Source organism: Mya arenaria, chromosome 12, assembly GCF_026914265.1.
Source record: "Mya arenaria isolate MELC-2E11 chromosome 12, ASM2691426v1".
Lineage (NCBI taxonomy): Eukaryota > Metazoa > Mollusca > Bivalvia > Myida > Myidae > Mya > Mya arenaria.
This window is the reverse complement of record NC_069133.1, coordinates 27,338,102-27,362,816: the sequence shown is the minus strand read 5'-3', so window position 1 is coordinate 27,362,816 and position 24,715 is coordinate 27,338,102. Positions and strand designations below refer to the sequence as shown.

Sequence of the window (24,715 nt, the reverse complement as noted above, 5' to 3'; positions counted from 1 at the left end):
GAACGGACATACATTAAACAGATATGTCACATAATTTAATAAACATGTAATATATGCCACATATTTAAATGAACATGCAAGATATGCTACATAATTTAATGAACATGCAGCATATGCCACTTTATTTAATGAACATGCAACATATGCCACATAATTTAATGAACATGCAAGATCTGTCACATATTTAAATGAACATGCAAGATATGTCACATAATTTAATAAACATGCATGATTGGAGAAATCTTAAAACTATTTCATAAGATTTGAATTAGAACTTAAACTAAACAATACCATCGCACCATTCATTTGTAATGACTTATATTGTTACAATATCATATACGTCCATGTAAATAGATATGCCCTTCGATTTAAAATGTGCTTTAAAACAGTTGAAAGACTATCAAATGACATTTGTGTCATAGATCACTGATTTATCAACGTAAAATACACGATCTTAGATAATGAAATTGATAAACATGAATGGTTTTGGGCTCACTTGCACTTTTTCTACTAATTAATGAAATATATGTTGAACATTTTAAACAAATCGTTCATGGATATGCAAGCTATCTTAAAAGGTGATTCGCGTGTTTGGTAATGATATCGAAGAAAGATATATTGTGGAGTAACATTTAGGATAAAAATGATTATCACATTTAAAATTATGTGAAACTTGTTTAATGTACTTATTTTAAGTCATACCACATGAACAGTCTTTATTTAGTCACAACGTGATCCTCTGACCTCTAAACAATATGGATAGTGCAAGTTTAAGATCAGATGAGTCCTACACACCTATAGACAGACAAAGAGCTACCACAAAGGCTCGTTATGGGCGGGAGTCCACAGTTACACCCTCGTCAGATGCAGAGTCAGTGTCATGCCTGACCCCCAGTACATTAGGAGCGGGGCGGGGCACTCTGCCGTGTGATGTGTGTGAGATCGAGGCTAACCACGCCTCCCGCTACTGCCCCCACTGCTGTCAGAAGATGTGTGGCCTCTGTGAGGAAATGCATGCCAGGTTTGGTGGAACATTGCGCCACACCACTGTACAATGTGTAAGACAAACATATTCTTTTTTGACATGTCAATATTTATATATACATGTAGGTACAAGTTTATTTAAACCAATTTCTTTTGTGGCAAAAAGTTAAGTAAGTTTTTTTATGGATTACGTTTATTTAAAGAGATCTACTCAATGATTTATGCTGGCAAATAGATTAATATTTTACTAAAATTGATCATTTTACTTTTATGAATGAACACCAAACAGCGACTGAAAGATCCTCGTTGATGCCTAAAACAATTCAATTTTTAGTAGCGTAACTAGGTAATGCTTTTCAGCATGGTAGAGCATTTCCTATCACCTTTTTCATTTTTTTAACAATGAAAGCAACTGAACTTTGATGAAACAAGCACCTTGTTAACATTTCATACTTTTTTTTGGATGTCTAAACATATCTGCTTTATCAAATGTAATCCAGTCCCTAAAATACATCTTATTGGATCGTCATAACAAAATCTTGAAGTAAGGTCACTAGGTTGTTATTTTTTATTGTTATTTGTTATGTAACTAATGCTTAATATTTACCTTTATGGCCCTTTATACAGTATACTTAGAAATAATGACAATTTTTATGTATTTTTGTTAATTTTTTACTTTAAAAAGCACAAATAGTTCGAAAGGGATACCAGTACTGCAAAATACTAATGTTTTGGTTACCTTTGTTGTCCAACAGATGTCAAAGTCCAAACATGTGGATGAAGATTTGTTACAAATCTTTAGAGAGAGATATGGTCTGAATTTCTGTCAAGCTGTAGACCTTATAAAAACCGAGCTTGGCCTTCAGGTGTGTGCAAACTATATAAGTTCAAGTGTAACACTGCTTGCTGATGACGACCAGGTGCTGGACCTTGTATGTGACACTGTAAAACAACTGGGGAATGACACAATTAATCAGAGTAAGGACATAACCAAACGGGTGAAGCAGGGAAAGATAGAGTGGACAATTTGTGGTGAGTCTGCCATCATAACATTAAAATTGTTTGTTGATAAAATGACTTTATTCTCCGAACATCATTCAGTTGTTGTAACAGTGTTCAGTAATGGCACTCGGACATCATGGACTAAATTTGTTGAGGCCAGTTCAGACAGATGTTCAAGTCAGTCTGGGAGAATTTCCAGACAAGCTGATCAGTATCTCAGGCAAGCACAGAAAAAACATTTGTTTGACAGCATGTCTGATCTAAGAGACATTGATACCAAAATAACTGTGACTTGTGACCCTGAGGCTTACACTGAGGTTGACTATGGCCTCAGGGATATTGTTGATGCTCTGCATACAGTGGCGATGGAGGAAGTGGCCAGACCGGACAGCGATGTGTTCCGACTGAGGGTGTATGCCTTGCTGAAGGAGACTGACAGTAATGTCTTATGCCTGGTGAAACAAACAGACTCTGGATACAAGCTTGGCATTCGAGCCAAGGACAAAGACACAGTTCAAGCCACAAAACAGGAGTTCCTCAGCATATTCTGTAAAGGTTAGTATGATTATGTAATACAATGTATGATGTTGAAGTATGGTCCTTTAGAAATCTAGTTGAATGACATTTTAGATTGAAAGAAATATAGATGGTAGATCCAAATGGCGGATCTCCTTTAATCTTATTCTTTCAAAGTATCCCTTTTACCAAATAAATAATAGTACATTTCTGAATATATTATTGCATATTCACAAAATGGTGAGACCTGACATGCACCATGTTGAAGACATATTATACACAATGTTAAAGACATGTTATGCACAATGTTGATGCACAATATTGAAGACATGATATGCACAGTGTTAAAGACATGACATACACAATGTTGAAGACATGTTATGCACAATGTTGAAGCCATGATATGCACAATTTTGAAAACATGATATGCATAATGTTGAAGACATAGTATACACAATGTTGAAGACATGGTATACACAATGTTAAAGACATGATGTATACTATGTTGAAGACATGATATGCACAATGTTAAAGACATGATGTATACTATGTTGAAGACATGATATGCACAATGTTGAAGACATGATATGCACAATATTGAAGACATGATATGCATCATGTTGAAGACATGTTATGCACAATGTTGAATACATGATATGCACAATGTTGAAGACATGTTATGCACAATGTTGCAGACATGTTATGCACAATGTTGAAGAATGATGTATACTATGTTGAAGACATGATGTATACTATGTTGAAGACATGTTATGCACAATGTTGAAGACATAATGTATTCTATGTTGAAGACATGTTATGCACGATGTTAAAGACATCATGTATACTATGTTGAAGACATACTATGCACAATGTTGAAGACATGTTATGCACAATGTTGAAGACATGATATGCATCATGTTGAAGACATGTTATGCACAATGTTGAAGACATGTTATACACAATGTTGAAGACATGTTATGCACAATGTTGAAGACATAATGTATTCTATGTTGAAGACATAATGTATACTATGTTGAAGACATGTTATGCACGATGTTAAAGACATGTTATGCACAATGTTGAAGACATACTATGCACAATGTTGCAGACATGTTATGCACAATGTTGAAGAATGATGTATACTATGTTGAAGACATGAGGCATACTATGTTGAAGACATGATATGCACAATGTTGAATACGTGATATGCACAATGTTGAATACATGTTATGCACAATGTTGAAGACATGTTATACACAATGTTGAAGACATGTTATGCACAATGTTGAAGACATAATGTATTCTATGTTGAAGACATAATGTATACTATGTTGAAGACATGTTATGCACGATGTTAAAGACATGTTATGCACAATGTTGAAGACATACTATGCACAATGTTGCAGACATGTTATGCACAATGTTGAAGAATGATGTATACTATGTTGAAGACATGAGGCATACTATGTTGAAGACATGATATGCACAATGTTGAATACATGATATGCACAATGTTGAATACATGTTATGCACAATGTTGAAGACATAATGTATACTATGTTGAAGACATACTATGCACAATGTTGAAGACATGTTATGAACAATGTTGAAGACATAGTATAATGTTGAAGACATGTTATGCACAATGTTGAAGACATGATATGCACAATGTTGAAGACATGTTATGCACAATGTTGAAGACATGTTATACACAATGTTGAAGACATGATATGCAAAATGTTGAAGACATGATGTATACTATGTTGAAGACATGATGTATACTATGTTGAAGACATGATATGCACAATGTTGAAGACATGATATGCACATTTTTGAAAACATGATATGCATAATGTTAAAGACATACACTTACTGTCAAGTTTGGTCTTAACAGTACTGTAGTATACACAATGTTGAAGACATGGTATACACAATAATAAGACATGGCATACACAATGTTGAAGACATAATACACAGTGTGGAATACATGGTATACACAGTGTAGAAGACATGGTATACACAATGTTAAAGACATGGTATACACAATGTTGAAGACATGATATACACATTGTTAAAGAACTGATGTACACAATGTTGAAGACATGATACATCATATTAAAAACCTAGATTAAATACATTGCTTAATACCAAAACATACAATGTTGAGGACCTAAGTATACACAATATTGAAGACAAGTTAAAGAGTTTATATACTTAACCTTGAAAGACCGAAAGTATGTAAAAGACAAGCTCAATATTGAACAACTCACAGACATGCACGTCATTGCATTAAGCAAATGTTTAATAGTAAAGATTTCATTTTAGAATGTTCCCACTGTCAGCGTGAGTGTTCGAGCCCTGTGTACCTTGCCTGTAAGCATGTGCTGTGTTCAGGATGTGTGGACCCCTCTCTCACCACCACTGCACAGTGCCCACTGTGTGCTGACCAGCTAAGGGAGAAAACTCCAATCATCTCTCTACAGGTATGAACGTATTGAAAACTGAATATATTACAGAATGTTCAACAAGTACAAACATAAACATATTTATGCGAATTTTTTATCTGTGTCCCGGCGACTTTCAGTATTGAAATGTTTATACCTGTCAATACTATGTCAATAACCAGGCCACTATTTGTCAAAGTTTCTGTACTTCTAGCATAGAACATTGTATGTTACAGAGAGGATGTCACTGGCCTCATATAGGGCCACACTGTACTTTAAGATCTAGATAAAGACGTATTACTAACGACACTGTACTTTACTTTTTTAAACTATTAACTCTTGTATAACCTATTGTATAACCTTTTTGGGGTCGACAGTAGGTGAAAAAAAGTGTAATGTTGATGACTGGTCAGCTGTACAAAAGTGCAGAATAAATAAGCTGTTAACATCCTTACTGTAGGTTCAAGCATTCCAAGCCCTGGATCGGACACTAGACCGGCCACTGCACCAGCCACTGGACAAGACATATTTAGGGAATAGAGCAAGGACAACAAAGTCATCGTATACAGCTCAAACACAAGTCTCATTGCAGAGGAAAGAGGTAACTTCATCAAGTTTTTCAACGTACATTTGTATACAAACATTGTGCATGTTTAATAATTTATTCAATAAGGAATACATCACTGCAGAATGCAACTCAGATATGTCCCCAAATTCTTTCACTGTAAGTCGGGCATCTTATTATGGATCTGACAGCATCAATGTCTTTATCAGAGGCCACCGAAATCAGCCAGCCAGGCCAGAGCTCATCTTGAATACACTTTTTTACCTTCCTTAACCAAGGCTTCCCCTCATGCAACAGTACGGTATGGAAGAGCTGTTTCTCTATACCCTGGAAGTACAAGTTGTGTTTCGCGTGGCCTCTATTCATTTATTCATTAAATTCACCCTCCTCAGGGCCGTTTCAATAAAGGTTTTATTAGTTCTACAACTTAAATGGTTTTAAATCTGTATAAACAACAGTACGGTATTGAAGAGCTGTTTCCCTATACACATTGTCTGGATCTGTTTTATTTAATAATTAATGCGCTTTAATCCAATAGGCAGCGAATCTTACAATATGCTCTTTTTGCTCTTCTGAGATAGTTTCACAAGATTCAGCCATATTTAACTCAGTGTGAAATGCCTTAAGAATTGCAATAGACTACTTGTGCATGTGGGAAAAGTGTATATATGTAATTTGAATATTCGTTCCAGTGGTATACTTAACCTGTGTGTGCAGGTCAGACAAGCTATGCTGAAATAAAACCCGCCTCGAAACACATACATTATAAACAGAAGTTACCTGAGACAGTTTAAACGTCTCCACTGCTAAACAATGCATGTTCAATTGCTCTTGCTTAATTGAACAGTCTATAAAGTCATTCATTACATGTATCAGTTATGTTATGTTAGAATCTAGCTAAAGCATGTAAAACTGCTTCTGTGATATACGGTTGAACTTAACACATTGTACAAGTACATGTACTTACAAAGAAACTGCAACAATAACTGCATATAACTGGCGGGAGTGAAGAACACTTTTAATATGTTAAATAAGTTATTAGATATACATGTAATAACTAGTTAAACAGAGATTGGAAAACAGTGCTCGTATGGATACATGAATGTGTGGACAGCTTCTTGTGAGCTACGTCATAAAAGGAAATCTAAGACTCGGAAAGTACATACCTAGGACACGTGTAAAATGTATGATCTATGGCAGGTAATATATAAGGTGGAAGGTATTATGACTACTACAAAATCACTAGGAAAGTGTTTTATTCGAGAGACAATTAACTTGCCAGTGATGGTCTTAAGAGTTTGCGAGTTGAAACTTACGCATTTGGTAGAAGTACAAGTTGTATTTCGCGTCTATTCAATCAATTAACCTCCTCGGAGCCGTTTCAAAAAAGGTTTTATTCATTACTTAAATGTTTTTTGATCTGTATAAACGACACAAATAGTAATGCATGGAGTATGCTTTATTTCCTCAGCTCGGTTTTCATTTTCAGTGTTGGCTGAAGTACAATTCACACAAATATAATGAAACTTTGGCAGTAAGGTAATTTCAATTTACGACCAAAATTGACTTAGTTTATAACGACCTCCTGATCTTTACAGAGCAGCCTAGGAAAGCCACAGATGAGCACAAAGATCCCCAAGTTTTTGCTAAATAAGTGGAAGCGGGTGACAGGTGGTCTGGGAAGGCTGCGGGCTCTGCTGGAGCAAAACTTTGGGCTCCGTGTAGGTGGGACGGGGGACAGGCTTGCCATATATGGGCATCAACAGGAGATCCTTGACCTCGCTGTACACACGCTGGAACATCTGAATGAGTCTGTGCCCAAGACAGGTAAGTTGGTCAGATTTTGCATTTCTTTGCATGAATTAACAAACAGGAACCCATTTACTTTAACTGACATGTATGGCTGAAAAGTAACGGTTTTGTATAAAATGATTGTACTGTACATAGATATATGATAACGAGTCCAAAGCGTGAAACTGAGAAAAACATATGCATATTAACTCCAAAATAAAACTTTGTTTGACATTGACATTTATTAAATGTTTTATTTCTTCAAGTGAGTTTTTGATGGTTTATATATATATAATGATCTTAAACTCAGCTATCTCATTAGATTTAAAATGTGCATGTAATCAATATCATTCGTAGACTGTGAGTTATATAAGAGATAAATGCATCTTTCATAACTGTGTGGTGCAATTGATACTGATCTAAAAGGGATCGCAAGGCAATGGGTATCATGTCAGTTTTTGGTAAATTATCCACCGCCCCAATATTACAGTACTGTCAGTGCTTTGATTGTTCTTAAAATTTTGCAGGGATAAGTATACAGCTAAGAGATGGTAACGTAGAGTGGCGATTACGTGGAGAAACTGCTCATATTGCATATTTTTTGTTCAAAGAGACGATCACAAATATCAGGCAGACATTCAAAACTGTGAAGGTAACATTATCTCTTATTGCTACTTGCGTATGTAAAACTATAGACCTGTACTGACCTAACATGACCAGGAAAAAAACTGTTATAGGATCAAATATGGAAACGTTGTTAATGATGTACACTGTAAATAAAAACAAACTTTTTTTTAAGATTTCTCAGAAATAGAAAGAAATATTAAATGCTTGCCTTAAATTTGGGCAAGAAACTATACAGTCATGTATAGCTAGTAAGGTCATACCTATCCTTTCAAAGCTGAGCACATTTGAAATCAATTCAAGTATTAATCAACATGTGAAGCTGTTCTTTGAATACACAAAGCTGTAATAATTCAGACACCATAAGCAAATTAAATGGCAATGTTAAAAAATATCAATTAATATAACATCCAAACAATAAGCAGTAGAAGTAGTTGTAGCAGTAATAGTAGCAGTAGCAGCAGCAGTAGTAATAACAGCAATGGTAGCAGTAGCAGTCGAAGTAGAAACAGCAACAATAACAGCAGCGATGGTAGCAGTAGCAACAGCAGTTACAGTAGAAACAGCAACAATAACAGCAGCAATGATAGCAGTAGCAACAGCAGTTACAGTAGAAACAGCAACAATAACAGCAGCAATGATAGCAGTAGCAACAGCAGTTACAGCAACAATAACAGCAGCAATGGTAGCAGTAGCAACAGCAGTTGCAGTAGAAACAGCAACAGTAACAGCAGCAATGATAGCAGTAGAAACAGCAGTTGCAGTAGAAAAAGCAACAGTAACAGCAGCAATGGTAGCAGTAGCAGTTGAAGTAGAAACAGCAACAATAACAGCAGCAATGATAGCAGTAGCAACAGCAGTTACAGTAGAAACAGCAACAATAACAGCAGCAATGATAGCAGTAGCAACAGCAGTTACAGCAACAATAACAGCAGCAATGGTAGCAGTAGCAACAGCAGTTGCAGTAGAAACAGCAACAGTAACAGCAGCAATGGTAGCAGTAGAAACAGCAGTTGCAGTAGAAAAAGCAACAGTAACAGCAGCAATGATAGCAGTAGCAACAGCAGTTACAGTAGAAACAGCAACAATAACAGCAGCAATGGTAGCAGTAGAAACAGCAGTTGTAGTAGAAACAGCAACAGTAACAGCAGCAATGGTAGCAGTAGCAGCAGTGGTAGAAACAGCAACAGTAACAGTAGCAAAGGTAGAAGTATTAGCAGTTGTTGTAGTAGACACAGCAACAGTAACAATGCTAGCAGTAGCAGCAGCAGCAGCAGTAGAAACAGCAACAATGGTAGCAGAAACAGCAGCGGTAGGAACAGCAACAGTAGCAATAGTAGCAGTAGCAGCAGTGGTAGAAACAGCAACAGTAACAGTAGCAATGGTAGATGTAGAAGCAGCAGTTGTAGTAGAAACGGCAACAGTAACAGCAGCAGCTGCACCAGAAGTAGTAGAAACAGTAACAGCAGCAGTAATATCAGTAGTATGTGTCCCTTGACTTGGCAACAAACATGCAATTAAACATGCAATTTGTGATTTCAGATTCAAGCCTTTACCGAGACCTCACCTCCTATTGTAGATGTAATATGTGGATACCAAGAATACTTAAAAGTCAAATTTGAATTAGAAGAGCTTGAAAATGACATCAGAAACCTTTACGTTGATGAGTATATACAACCAAAGAACTTCTATTACAACGTCAAAGTGCAAGAATTTCTTCTCAGCAAGAGACGTGACCCAAAGGTTTTCTGTACTCTTGTATTGAAAAACAACCTAAATGTGATGATATTCAAAGGATGTAGCAAAGAATACGTACAAGAAGCTAAAGATCAACTGTCTAATTGGTGATTTACGTCAGCGGCAGTTTGTTGGAGAGGAGTGTATGTACGACTTCTGCGAAGAAATTTACATAACTTTGACAATTTTCTTATACATTTTAGCAGTTTTATTTGGGATTATCCTTCCTTGCCACGTATATGAGATGTCACAAGGACGTTCCTAATAACCCCGAAGAAGAAGAAACAAAATGAGTATATGTACGACTCGCGCGAAGAAATTTATATAACTTTGACCAGTTTCATATACATTTTTTAGCAGTTTTATTTGGGATTATCCTACCTTACCAACGTTCATGAGCTATCACAAGGATGTTCCTAAAATCCCCAAAAGGACATTAAACCACGGTCCAATGATGACATTGTGTAATATTGTATTGATGAAGACTATCGGTCTGTTTTGTGTGCCAATTTTAATTGTTACTGCACAACACTTTAATACTGCTATTAAACTATAAATGTTTTGTCCATACAAACTACTGAACTCGTGTTTCACTGACGGTTCCGAGGCAGTAATCCCATCATATATCATTAAATTTATCTTGATGCATATGCTGTTTGTCTATGGAGTTTGTATTTGTGTTAGTGGTTATTCTGTTGTGTCTCTCTAGTTTATTTAGTTCATTTGGGCTCTTGTCTTGTGCCTCTAAACAGAATTTATTTTTTATTTCTTTATTTCTGGGCTTGTCCCTGTAGTTTTCATTGTATTAATGATTTATTGGGTTTATTTTCATTTTTTGTATGCTGCAGATACTGATTATTGCTATATCCGGTATTTTTTTTCCACATGAAACACGAGTTACAAATTTGTAAACATTTGTCTACCAAACATAGGCAGTTTATATCAAGTAGCAGTTCACCATAGTTTGTTTTTATTTCTAATCACTTTATCAGAGCCTCATTTATAGTAGATTTCAAACTTAAAAATGCTATAAAGTATAAAAAAAAAATTCAATACTTTAAAAGTAAAACTAGTAAAAGTATTATTAAATGCAGTCTTTTTCTCTTAAAATTCTTCAAATACATGAACTTTAAGGGGGCTTAGCTATGTTTCTTTGTTTAAATCATAGTATAACATATTTACAATTTTAGGCATTTTTTCGCTATTTTCACAATTCTAAGGGCTCTCAGGGCCTCATTCACATAAAAGATGGAAAAATCACTTTAGCATTGTGATTAGCACTGATATTACATAGTGGACCAGTCTCTTAGAACTTTGTTATAGTAAACAATGTTGTTAACGTCATCGTTGTTAACTGCTAATTGTTACTGCTCTGAAAATTTAATGGATACACTTGTGATTTGCAGTATTTTTAACAAATTTTGAGACAACTGTTTTGGCTGTTTGTATTTAAATATGTGAGAACACATAAAAAAAATCATGTTTAATAGTTAACAAAGACATCGTTTATCATGTTTTGAACAATTTGCCCATTATAAGATACATAAGAAATAAGTTATCACTGCAATAAATATTACCTAAGAATTAGTTATATATATTTTTATTACATGTATTTTTTAATATATCAGTTTTTATAAAATAACACACATATCTTTTGGGCATTTTTATTTTCATCAAACCTGTTGTCTGCAGATCTTTCATATTTCAACTAACAAATGTCCAATGGTTTTGAGACAAGAGTTTGCTGAATAGTTAAATAAATTCAGCCATACATATCACAGCTATTTAAAGTTAGGTTCTCTTTTACCAGAACAGTTCTCAATTTTGGTGTTCCTAAAGAAATAGCTAACATGATATTCCAGCACATTACACATCAAAACTCTCTCTCCAATGCACAATGACTTGGGAGTCACACTAAAGTCAGATTATGCCTGCTTTTTAATTAAGGTCAAGGTTTTTAAGAAAAGTTTCAATAGAAATCAAGTCCATAATCTTACATCTGTTCGCGGCATTAAGCCATATCCGTCATTTTATTGGTTTAACAGATATGAATATTGAAATCCAGTTGGCTTGATGGTTTATCAATCTGCCTGCTTGATGTTTGTCAAGCATGCTTGAGGCGCACATGTAGCTGTAGTGACTTCCTGGAGTTGTATGGCTGGCCGCACGTGTCACATGTCAGACTGCACGAGTCACTGTGGGAGTGGCGCACATGGCGTAAAAGGTCACCTGAAACAGACAACATCATGTAATAGTAATGATAGGATAAATCTAATTTTACTTATGAAATAATGTATCTGTGACTTTATTCTCTAAACTATGTTTTGTATTTAAATGGGGTTGTTATGCTCTCTAAACATGCATACTCTGCCTCTACTGGTTTGCAACGTTTCTTCTTGTTTCAATTTGCCAAACTTTTATATTATTACATATATAACACGTCCTATATATGACAATTGCCATGTTTAGTCTAAAAATGTAATAATTTCTTTGTTAATAACTTGAAAAAGGACTTCACGCCGAAGCAACAATAAAAAGTAAACCAAAGGATTATAATGTACTGGGATCTTAATAACACCGAAACAAACACAAACATATTCTCCTTATAATTCACAAATCAGTGTTGCAGCTTGATCATGCCTGCATTATGAAAAACTTTGATATTTACCTGAATATGATATGTTACGAATTCAGCATGAAACCATTTCACGAGAAAGATATACTACGAATATCATGTGTTACTCCAAGGCACATAAATCATATGTCTGTCAATGGTTGGTTTTTCATGCCACACGTTTGATGATAAGAGGAATACAGCTCTGTACCAGTACATCTTCAACTCTTAGCACTCTTGAGCCAAAATCATAATCATTTTGTAAACTTGTACAAAAAATGTGATGTGGTATCAAACAATTACTTCACCTGAGGTGTTATCGTTTTATTACCTTTCTTAAAATAAGACTTGGAACAATGTGAGCACAGATGATTCTTCTTGCCTTCGTGATACTGTCTGTGAACAAGCAAGTCACTCCGTCGCACGAAACCTGAAATTAAAAACCTCATTAGAAAATGTGTCAACTAGCATGAGGAAATGTGTTAATGTGTTAACTAAGTGTTACACATATACTGGGCATTAAATGACATCTATATATAATGTGTTAAATGGTCTGGGTTACTCACAAAAATGTTAAATTAACCATTACGGTAAGCATGGCTGCATGACTTCATTTCAAACTTGTTAAAGGCCAGTTTGGCGAGGCTACACGGACAGTTTTAAGTTCAGAGGCAAATTAATCCTTTCTATTAACTGCAACATTAGCTAGGGGACCAGTGATGGATCAAAATTCAGAGCAAATTCAGCCCCCACCAATAGCACCCGCCAACTGGACAAAGGAAGACCTTTCACAGACATAATAAGAAATGACAAACTATTTGGAATTCAAGCAAGCAATATGGTGTTAAAATTAAATTCTTTCACAGGACTGGTGTTATCATCAGGAATATCAGTGAAAGAACCATAGCCTGCTAGTTTGTGGAAAACCAAGCCTACACAATCATATTATGGGAATTAGATTTTCAATTTTGGAGGTTATTGCACTCCTAATAAGACTTTTAGAGAGGAAGACGCTTTTAGACAGCCTCGACTATGTAAACATAAAACCCTGTGTATCGTAATTGCATTACTAAAATTGAGTTCAATAACTTGCCTCTTAACAATATAATTCTTATTTCAAAGTGATTATAATTTGTTTTGTTTTAACTATTTGTTATGATCACACATAGTCTACCAGTAATTACTTTTCAGAAATTTCAATCAGAATTTAATCAGTTTGCAATTCTAATGTTGGGATGAGCTCTACTGTAACTGACACATGGAGCCATAAGTATGGTGCCCTAAATCTGTTCCCATGTATTTACTGACACATGGTGCCATTAGGCTGTTCCCAAACTCAGGGGCTGACATATAATTCCTTGCCTCATCTGGTCTTGACAAAAAATTCAACCAACAGACACACATTAGGGATAAACTATGATGAAATTCAATTTAAAATGTTTTGTTTACGACACCAGAGGCCGCCGTAACCTAATTGCTTTATCACAGAAAATGTTTTTTTTACAATAAGCTCGTATTCCTTAAAAATGGAAATTTCGAGTAGAATTTGGGATTTACCTTAAGTTTATCAGTGAAAAGTTATTTCTAAATAAATGAAATAAACATTAGACAATGTTCTTGGTTAAAAATGTATTTGGTTGCAAAATACCTTGCATGATACAAACTCAACAATGTATGCGATCATATCATCATAAACATTATAAGAACTTTAATTTTGGATTGAGAAACTCGCGGACAAAAATACATAGCAACATTGAAATTTTTTAAAATTGACATAAACACAGAACAATAATCTTTGTCATGAAATGTTTTGCCATTAGCTTTGAACATCTATCCCTGACATCTAACACCTGGTTGTTTTTACATTTAGTGGGAATGTACATATGTTTTCTCCAATTAAGGTATTCATTAAATCATCTAATTCTGGCTTTGAACAAAATGCGCCTTAGAGTTGTTTTTTTTGAGCATTGCATCACCAGAGTTTACCTAACATAATAAAACATAAGGAAATAAAAGCCAAAAAAACCCACCTCCAAACAGGAGGTCTTAGTCACAATACAGATCTTTCTTAATATAAAATGATAAAAAAAAACACAATAAGATACAGCATCTAATAAGGATATCTACAGATAACAGTCTTTGAAATAAATTGTATTTTTGACTTCATGACGCCATTTTGTGTCAAGGTACTCCATGCTGAAAGGAGTTGTTGTTTAAAACTTTACAAAGCAAGGCTTCTGATCAGTATTCTTGAATGAAAAATTCATCTCTTCTTCACAGTATATTTCCTGACACGTCGTATATTAGTATGTCATACTGGAAGTACTATTTTTAGACAGATAAATTGCACGAAATCTCATTCAAGACAAGCATCCAAGCTTTTTAATAATTTGGGACTCGTAGGATGTAGGAATAAAACGAGGAGATGTCTTAATGTCTACATCAATTATTTGTGGAATGATTTTGCTCCTCAAACTTTACCTACAGCTGTAATAAAATATCAAATGAGCAGTATGCATATAAATAACACAGTTACCTAAATGTAGCAGGGGCTGTTCATAATATCTTGTACCATTTTTGAAAGTGTTTTCTTTTTGTGGCTAATGCAGTTCTTAATTCTCCCATCAAAACATTAATATCAGTTTCACACTGGCATTAGCAGAGTGCGGTTAAATTACAGTAATATTTCAATATACCATGCTACTTATTGCATGATATTGATAAGTTTGACAATATTGTATAAAACAGTAACACTTACTGCAACAACTATGGGAGTTATTCTAGGGTATAAGCCAGGCAGGGCAGGTTTCTGTTGAAAATGGACAGGGTTCTAACAGAGAAAAATACTCATTGTGTTGTGTTGTTAGGAATCGGATCATTATGAATTTGATAATAAATGTTAGGAACTGTGCTTAATTGAAGTAAATATTTGGTTTCAACTCTTAAATTTGTATGAATTTATAATCCCCTTTTGAGTTTCAAGCAATAATCGCCTTTTGAGGTTCAATCAAACAAAAGATACATTTAAGCATTTAACTCTATTTAGGCAGGAGGGCAGAAGGGTGCTACCAAAAAAGGACAAGGTGCAGCACCCTTCCATAACTCTTTCGCTAAAACCCTACAATTAAATTATTCATGACTTAAATTTTGCTTTGCACTCATTGTGTATATAGTTTTTAAAACAAAGAAATATTTGTGCAGATCTTCTAGAATCATGCATGTTGGCATTATTCAAAATAAATCGGAAGCAGTGATCACACCTTTCCTGCATAGTTCACAAGTGTAGGGGAACTGGTGTGTGTGGGTCAGCTGATGTCTGGTCAGGTCACAGCGCTGCAGAAAGCCCCGCCCACATATCTTACAGCTGTATCGCCCTTGTAACTAAAATGTTAAAGGTTGTTCTCTACCGATGGGATCATTGGGCAAAAACATTTTTTTTTCATGGTTTCTGACAAAACTTAACTCCAAAATTTGGATTAAAAAAATTGATTTAGCATTAAAAACAAGTAGTTTGCAAGTTTACAATGGCTATTACAGAGACTTTTGCACTTACATAGAAAACACTGCACTCCGCTTATGTCAAAGTAAAAGTTTAGTTTAACCGCTATAAATAGGAATTAAGGATAAGGATGGGTACAAAAGTTTATGTCACTTTTTGATAATACATGTAAATCAATTAAATTTAAACATGCTTACCATAAGAGACTTGGAATGAGTGAGAAGATGGCGTGTCAGATTTCCATGGGATATAAACTTCATCTGACATAGTTCACATTCATACTTAGAAAGCTCAGTTTCCTCATTCTCAAACTCCAAGGAAGATGTTGTGGTTTCGTCTGACTTTGAAGACTGTAAATTGTCATCAACTAATTTCATATCACATGATTTAATTTTGTTTGTACTTGAGAACTCTGTACAAGGATTCTTTTTGCAATTTAATTCCATTTTATTTGAATTACAGGTAATAAATTTTGTTAAATTCTCACTTGTGTTAATTGGATTTGTTGGATTAATTTCTGAGTCAGTAAATAACACGTGTGTTTTAGTATGCCGTTTTAGATTTCCTTTTCGCATAAACTTTGCTGGACATCTAAGGCATTTTAGAAAACATTCTTTTGGATTGTTTTGACAGTTATTGATACCAACATCAGCCGTTTCAGATTTTGTTACAGCATCTGAGAGATATGAAATCAGTTTTGAATCTTGTTCATCAATAACTCGAAGGGGTTCACTTTCACTTGATTGATGATTGTGTATTGCAAATGGAATTTCTTTCTCAGAACTAGACAAAGGATTTAAAACGGTCATGCCATCAATCTCTTCGACTTTGCTCAATGGAATAAAATTTGGCTGTTTAACACATGATTTAGGAAATTTCTGTACATTTGTTTCTGGGTTCTCAGAAGAGAAGTTTATTTCAATGGATTTATTCTTTTGTTCTCCTTTATTTTTTAAGTTGTTTTGTGTTTTGACAGGTATTGTAAGCTGTATTTTAGTTTTTCTTGATATTTTAACCTTTTTGATGTCACTGCAGTTCAAAAGTGAAACCATTTTAACACTTTTATTCGTCGTTTCTAAATTTGCTCCATTCATTAAACCTGCTGCGTGCAAGTTTAATATGGCTTCATTATCTGTCCATTTACTAAGAGTATGATTGCCTGTACAAGATTTATTTTTGCATGTGTCACCGACATTTGGGGTGACCAGGGTTTTACACATATCTTTTACAGTTGTGATTTCATCTGACTGACTTGATGTGAAAGTTGCGCCATCCGTGTGAGAAAGGTACGAGCCACAGTGCAGAGAAGGGCAGCAAAGGTTACTGACATTGCTGTTGCACTCCTGTGTCGTCTCCAATTCACAGCTGTCTAGTATTGAAACATTAGGAGATTCAACTAACCTTCCCAGATCGCTTACACTTGTACCAGAAGGTACAGCCAAGATATGCATCCCTGTACTGGTCTGAATGGTGGAGATGTACTGCAGATTATTCAGGGGGATGATCTGCAGCCTTAGACCAACACTCCTGTACATCTCCATGACAGCACTGCTGGGTAACACAGCCACACCCCCAGATGTGAGTTGGTCCCCAGGTCTACATACGCCACTGGAGGTAAAACACTGGGTGTCTTTTAACAGGTCGTCACAATCTCGCTCACTTTCACTCATTCCCGTTTCAGATATCCCAAACACCGAGCTATTGTCGATACTGAACTCTGGAACAGGAACCAAGTCTGAGCTGACAAACTCGAAGTCCATACCACCAGACTCGATGGTGGCTATATTGTTGGTCTGGTGGTCAGGGTCTGGGAGAAGGCTGTCCACTGCTCTCTGCCGCCCTCCCCTGTTCCGACCCCCATGAGAGCTTGTTAGCCCCACATCGTCCAGCAAGCAGGCTCCCACAATGGGCAGACCCAGGAGACTGCTCCCATCCCCATCCATTGCCTGAAAAACAAGTATCAATAATTTATAAAATGTACTCATTTGCAAACAAACTTACAGTATAGAATTCATATCTTAGACATCCATTTTGAGTAATTACAATACTTAACACCAGTCAAATCTTCGAACTTCTGTGGCACAAATTCACCAGCCTAGTCAAATGATTCAAAGTTAGCACAGAGGTACCAGCCTAGTCAGGTGGCCAAAAGAGGCACAGATGTACCAGCCTAGTTAGGTGACCAAAAGAGGCACAGGGATACCAGCCTTGCAAAATGACCAACAGTGACACATGGATACCAGACTAGTCAAGTGATTAAGAGTGGCACAGGGATACCAGCCATGCCAAAATGACCAAAAGTGGCACAGAGGTACCAGCCTAGTCAAATGACCAAAGTGGCACAGGGAGACCAGACTAGTCAAGTGATCCAGAAGTGGCACAGGGAGACCAGACTGGTCAAGTGATCCAAAGTGGCACAGGGAGACCAGATTAATCAAGTGATCCAGAAGTGGCACAGAGGTACAAGCCTAATCAAGTTACCCAAAGTGGCACAGTGGTACCAGCCTAGTCAAGTAACCCAAGGTGGCACAGTGGTATTAGCCTTGTCAAGTATTCCAAAGTTGCACACTGGTACCAGCCTAGTCAAGTAACCCAAAGTGGCACAGAGGTACCAGCCTTGTCAAGTAACCCAAAGTGGCACAGTGATACCAGCCTAGTCAAGTGATCCAAAGTGGCACAGTTGTATTAGCCTTGTCAAGTAACCCAAAGTGGCATAGTGGTACCAGCATAGAAAAGTAACCCAAAGTGGCACAGAGGTACCAGCCTTGTCAAGTAACCCAAAGTGGCACAGAGGTACCAGCCAAGTCAAGTAACCCAAAGTGGCACAGTGGTACCAGCCAAGTCAAGTAACCCAAAGTGGCACAGTGGTACCAGCCAAGTCAAGTAACCCAAAGTGGCACAGTGGTACCAGCCAAGTCAAGTAACCCAAAGTGGCACAGAGGTACCAGCCAAGTCAAGTAACCCAAAGTGGCACAGTGGTACCAGCCAAGTCAAGTAACCCAAAGTGGCACAGAGGTACCAGCCAAGTCAAGTACTGTGAAAGCATTTATATTCGTTGGCATGAAATTTCGTGGTTTGCAGAAAAATTACAATTTTGTGGGTACTTGAATTTGTGGTTTTTCATTTTTGAAAAAAATAAATAATCGAAATTGCGATCGTCCTAGATCTACTGCATTCCACGCGCTGACCCGTGATTTCCTTTGTCGACGTCACTCGGTTTATGACACTCGCTAAAGTCGTATGACATGCAAATTAGTGCATATATCTATGTCAATTATCGATTTAATTGGAAATTAAGGTCATAAAAGAGGATGTACCCTGATCCTAAATACAGATAGACGAAGCCATTGAATGCCAATTTTGCAAACTGTGAAAACACCGAGAAGGTCTACATATATTTGAATAAACAATCCCTAAAGATAGCTGGTGTTTACAATTTCAATTACTTTTGAATCATCTCATTTCAATATTTATTCACACGTTTCGTTAAATAAGTATATTGAACGCTTTGTTTTGTACATTGTCACATTGGGTGCTTAGTAGCCTCTATTGTAATCGATTAATTATTTCATTAAAGAATTAAAATCGAGAACTGACACTCATCACTCACATCTTGTAAACTTGGAGATTTCCATGAACAGCACATGTTAAGGCACGTGCTTCTGTCATTTGGTTCCAGGGCTCGAATTTAGCACTCGCGAGCCAAAATTTGAAAATGTGAGTTGAATTTAAAGACACTCGCAAAAATTTGCGAGTTCAAAATTTGCAGAAAATATGCAATCATTGAAATAGATATGAACATAATCGGTGATCAATTCCTGCACAATAGATATAAAATTAATTTTAAAAATGCCTACTCATTTCGTTTTCCGATAATCACATAGAAACTGATGATGTAGACTAACATTATGCGCACAGGCACTGGTTCTCGTTACAATGTGGCAGGTACTCGTTACTATGTATTTTTGTAGACTGGTCTTTCGTTTAAACTTTTGGCGGCTATTTTTAGTGATAATCGTATCGAGATACAGTCTATAAAATGATGACAAGCAAAAAAATATGCATGTTCATTTTAAAATTGCTGACGGCAATGATCAATCAGTTCCAAAAAAGAATCCAAAATGAAATAATCCGTCCGTTAAAACTGTTTCAATGTGGAAGAGGAAGTTAAACATTAAACAGACCAATACTGGCCTGATCAGACTTCCTCAGAACGTATTGCCAGTGTTACATTTATGATGATATCGTTTAATCAATAATGAAAAATTACATGATCATTCATTAAAACAGTTACACTATACCTTTAACCATTGTTTTCCATACAATATATATATTTTCCTAGCAAACACAATGGTTTGCCTTAAAAAAATGCGAGTGAGTGTCTGGTTTTGCGAGTTGAAAATTTAAGCACTCGCAAAAATTTGCGAGTATCAGAAAAAGTTAAATTCAAGCCCTGGGTTCATAAAAACACATTAAAATGATTTGGTTTATTATTTGTTAAAGGCTGATATACTATATTAACAAAACAATGATAGTAAGATATACAGTTAGATGTATATTTACGATGTGTATTGCGGCCTCCGTAACGAATAAACTAGAGTATGTTCATAACATGGCAATTGAAAAAGGGAATAAATGGTCAATATTTCGTGGGATCTTGAATTCGTGGATCACCCAACCCACGAAAACCACGAACATTTATGCCCCACGAACATTAATGATTTCACAGTAACCCAAAGTGGCACAGAGGTACCAGCCAAGTCAAGTAACCCAAAGTGGCACAGTGGTACCAGCCAAGTCAAGTAACCCAAAGTGGCACAATGGTACCAGCCTAGTCAAGTAACCCAAAGTGGCACAGTGGTACCAGCATAGAAAAGTAACCCAAAGTGGCACAGAGGTACCAGCCTAGTCAAGTAACCCAAAGTGGCACAGTGGTACCAACCTAGTCAAGTGACCCAAAGTGACACAGAGGTACCAACCTAGTCAAGTGACCCAAAGTGACACAGAGGTACCAACCTAGTCAAGTGAGCCAAAGTGGCACAGTGGTACCAGCCTAGTCAAGTAACCCAAAGTGGCACAGAGGTACCAGCATAGAAAAGTAACCCAAAGTGGCACAGAGGTACCAGCCTTGTCAAGTAACCCAAAGTGGCACAGAGGTACCAGCCAAGTCAAGTAACCCAAAGTGGTACAGCCTAGTCAAGTAACCCAAAGTGGCACAGTGGTACCAGCCTAGTCAAGTAACCCAAAGTGGCACAGTGGTACCAGCCTAGAAAAGTAACCCAAAGTGGCACAGAGGTACCAGCCTTGTCAAGTAACCCAAAGTGGCACGGAGGTACCAGCCAAGTCAAGTAGCCCAAAGTGGCACAGTGATACCAGCCTAGTCAAGTAACCCAAAGTGGCACAGTGGTACCAGCCAAGTCAAGTAACCCAAAGTGGCACAGTGGTACCAGCCAAGTCAAGTAACCCAAAGTGGCACAGTGGTACCAGCCAAGTCAAGTAACCCAAAGTGGCACAGTGGTACCAGCCAAGTCAAGTAACCCAAAGTGACACAGTGGTACCAGCCAAGTCAAGTGACCCAAAGTGACACGGAGGTACCAGCCAAGTCAAGTGACCCAAAGTGACACGGAGGTACCAGCCTAGTCAAGTGACCCAAAGTGGCACGGAGGTACCAGCCTAGTCAAGTGACCCAAAGTGGCACGGAGGTACCAGCCTAGTCAAGTGACCCAAAGTGGCACAGAGGTACCAACCTAGTCAAGTGACCCAAAGTGACACAGAGGTACCAGCCTAGTCAAGTGACCCAAAGTGGCACAGAGGTACCAGCCTAGTCAAGTGACCCAAAGTGGCACAGAGGTACCAGCCTAGTCAAGTGACCCAAAGTGGCATAGTGGTACCAGCCTTGTCAAGTGACCCAAAGTGACACAGAGGTACCAGCCTAGTCAAGTGACCCAAAGTGACACAGAGGTACCAGCCTAGTCAAGTGACCCAAAGTGACACAGAGGTACCAGCCTAGTCAAGTGACCCAAAGTGGCACAGTGGTACCAACCTAGTCAAGTGACCCAAAGTGACACAGAGGTACCAGCCTAGTCAAGTGACCCAAAGTGGCACAGTGGTACCAACCTAGTCAAGTGACCCAAAGTGACACAGAGGTACCAACCTAGTCAAGTGAGCCAAAGTGACACAGAGGTACCAGCCTAGTCAAGTGAGCCAAAGTGGTACTGAGGTACCAGCAATATTAACAGACCAAATAGACCAAAAGTTTTAATCCAGCTGCAGACATTCTTGTCATTTTATAGACTTTTTCTACATTTTTTTATTTTGTAAACTGTAGGCCAAAGGGCCATAAATCCGAACAAAAAATATGTAGTGTAATGAATCTTTCCGAACATATTTCACCAATGTTTCAAAGAAGTGTTAAAAGTTTAAAACCAACAGCTTTTTAAAACAAAATTGGTTGAGGAGAAAAGTTGACCTTAACATAAACTAAACATTGGCGGACAGAAACACACTTCAACCCACCACTCACTTGGTCTGCAACAATGTGTACTTAACCAAGAAGTGTAATAAACAACAGCCCTTGTTGCGATATATTATCATATATATGAGTGTTGAGTTTATAAGTTATGCAAGCCCCATCATCATAAAATATCAATTTTTAAAACATTAATCATTAAATAAATGTAAGAATGAGCTGTTAAAGAAGTGTTATGTGTGGCTGAATATTAATACTATTGTTGAAATGATCAAAAAATTAGAAAAAATGTTTAAAATGAAAGATAATCAAAACAATGAATGTTGAAGTGATAACAACTGAACATAATATTTTTTCTTATTAGTCTTATTTTTTTATCATTTCAACTTATGCAGTTTCAAAATATTATATATAGTTTCAAAATGTAACAAATTTAGTGATGTTAAATAACCTCTACACATTAAAATAATGGATGTTGACAGGGGTTACTGCATCTAACATTAGGACATAAACGATCCAAGATGGCAGAAAAGGGTCACAAACTATGACGATTGTTTTTATGTTGTTATTACAGGGCTTTTTCTGCCAATTTTGGGAAAAAGACCCTAGACATTTTGGGAAAATTTGGGTAACAAAAATGCCGAAATTGGGAAATTTTACAGTTAAAAGAACAAGCTGTCTAGTCTCCTGCAGTGAGGAAATGATTTCATTTTAGTTTCATTTCCCTTTTAAAAGACCCAAAATGGCTGAAATATCTTTTAAAAAAAAATATATATTATTTTGTTTACTTTTGATTGAGATTTTTTTCTGGAGATTGGGAAAAATATCTTATATTTTGCTTTGGGAATGGGTCCGATAGTCGGACCATGATAATCAGACCCATGGGTACTATAGAAAAAGCCCTGTATTATTCTTTTATCATTATTTTACTCTATCACTATGCTATCGAAATTGCAGAAAAAATACAGTCATAGTATTAAAAAGATTAAACTAAAGTACTGGTTTAAATGGGGTATGAACCTAGTCTAAAATAATAGACGTGTTATACGGGATTCTTCCAATCCCTAACGTCTAAACGGGTTTGTGCAAAAACCGGGGGTGTTTGAAAAATATTGAAATTGTATTAAGTGATGTATTTTATGGTTGAAATGGATAATAAAAGTTTATATTCATATTTCACCATGGAAGTGTAAAGCTATTTTGCACAAAACAAGCATTTAATGCAATTATAACACCTTTCCAATAAAACAATAGTTGACTGATACAGACAACAATTATGCCAAGCGGAACAACTCGACCCAATCGTAATAACTCGGCCACCTCCGACAAGCTTAAAGATAGACCTCGTAAAATACAATCTTAACAACTCGGTCATGGCCTAAATGTTCCGATTGTTGTAAAATTGTGAACTGCAGCCTTGCAGGTGCCCTTCATGGATATATCGTTATGTTTTGACGGAATGAAATGAAGAAAAACCTGTCAAACACATAATTATTCGTTGAATATTTATTTTTTGTGTGGAACTAATATAAAATAACATTATCTGGTAATATTTCTTATTTTTATGATATTTTATAGACGAATATGCTTAAACCCGAAATTCCGATCGGAAAAACTACCCACTTTTTGTACAAAACAATTTGTACCAGAAGGATTTGCCTTATCAAAAATCATAAAAAAATCTGTCAACGTACAATTATTTGGACTTGGTGTGAACTCACACTGGCAAAGACACGTTACTGTAACCACTAGCTAGGCCACCAGGACTTAAACAGAAGATTCGGTTATTTTGACAATTTAATAATACATTTATAACATCATGTGATCATGTCAATCAACCAATCATGCAACAATGAAATTGCTGAAAAACGTTAGTAACGGTACTGAAAATTGTGGTCTTCAAAGGTCAAAGATGATGTTCGAGCAAATATCAACATTTGCTAAAGGGTTCGAGGTTTTGATATCTTTATTCAAACATGCCTGATGAGTTGTGACACTTTTTTTTGTAATAAAAAAATATACTTAACATACCTTAACCATGAGCGAGCCCCTTTAATAATAACTTGAAATATTTACACCCTTACTTAGTTACTAGCTCATGTAGCTAGATCAATTAGATTTCTCAAAAAGAAACAACCTTCCTTCTTCAAAACCACAAAGCATTGCTACAATGAAAATTTTTAAAATATGCAAATAAAATTCATAATACAACTTTATCAACCTGTTATATGGCTCGTATTTTCTTTTTTTCCCCTTTTAATAATATTGTTGTTGGAGGGTCGACCTTGTTGGAGCAGCCTCTGTATCATTTCGTGCTTGACTAAAATCGATCGAACTTAGTCGATTAAACTTTGAATTCCTTTGCGCTTTTAATAAAAATATAGCCCCTTCTCGTTGCTTTGTAACAATACATATGTCATTGACACAATATGATATATATGTTCTGCGTAAAACATGATATAAAACCCTC

General features: G+C 36.3%; 2 protein-coding genes across 3 annotated transcripts; one reads left to right on the top strand and one right to left on the bottom strand.

The window, feature by feature from the left end:
- Window positions 1-584: 584 nt before the first annotated feature.
- Window positions 585-10,692, top strand: LOC128212454 (uncharacterized). The gene is made up of 7 exons (XM_052917920.1): window positions 585-1,058; window positions 1,740-2,541; window positions 4,828-4,985; window positions 5,407-5,547; window positions 7,110-7,338; window positions 7,830-7,954; window positions 9,469-10,692. The coding sequence occupies exons 1-7, from the start codon at window positions 756-758 to the stop codon at window positions 9,772-9,774; spliced, it is 2,064 nt and encodes a 687-aa protein (XP_052773880.1). The 5' UTR covers window positions 585-755; the 3' UTR covers window positions 9,775-10,692.
- Window positions 10,693-11,313: 621 nt separating this feature from the next.
- Window positions 11,314-24,585, bottom strand: LOC128211532 (zinc finger protein 184-like). Of its 2 annotated transcripts, XM_052916434.1 has the most exons (6): window positions 24,467-24,547; window positions 23,940-24,011; window positions 15,974-17,722; window positions 15,538-15,658; window positions 12,609-12,707; window positions 11,314-11,892 (listed from the first exon to the last, which is right to left on the bottom strand). In XM_052916434.1, the coding sequence occupies exons 3-6, from the start codon at window positions 17,717-17,719 to the stop codon at window positions 11,768-11,770; spliced, it is 2,091 nt and encodes a 696-aa protein (XP_052772394.1). In that variant the 5' UTR covers window positions 17,720-17,722; window positions 23,940-24,011; window positions 24,467-24,547; the 3' UTR covers window positions 11,314-11,767. The 2 variants fall into 2 exon arrangements, with proteins under 2 accessions (XP_052772394.1, XP_052772395.1); XM_052916435.1 differs by lacking the exon at window positions 23,940-24,011 and having other exon boundaries at window positions 24,467-24,585.
- Between the last annotated feature and the right edge of the window lie 130 nt (window positions 24,586-24,715).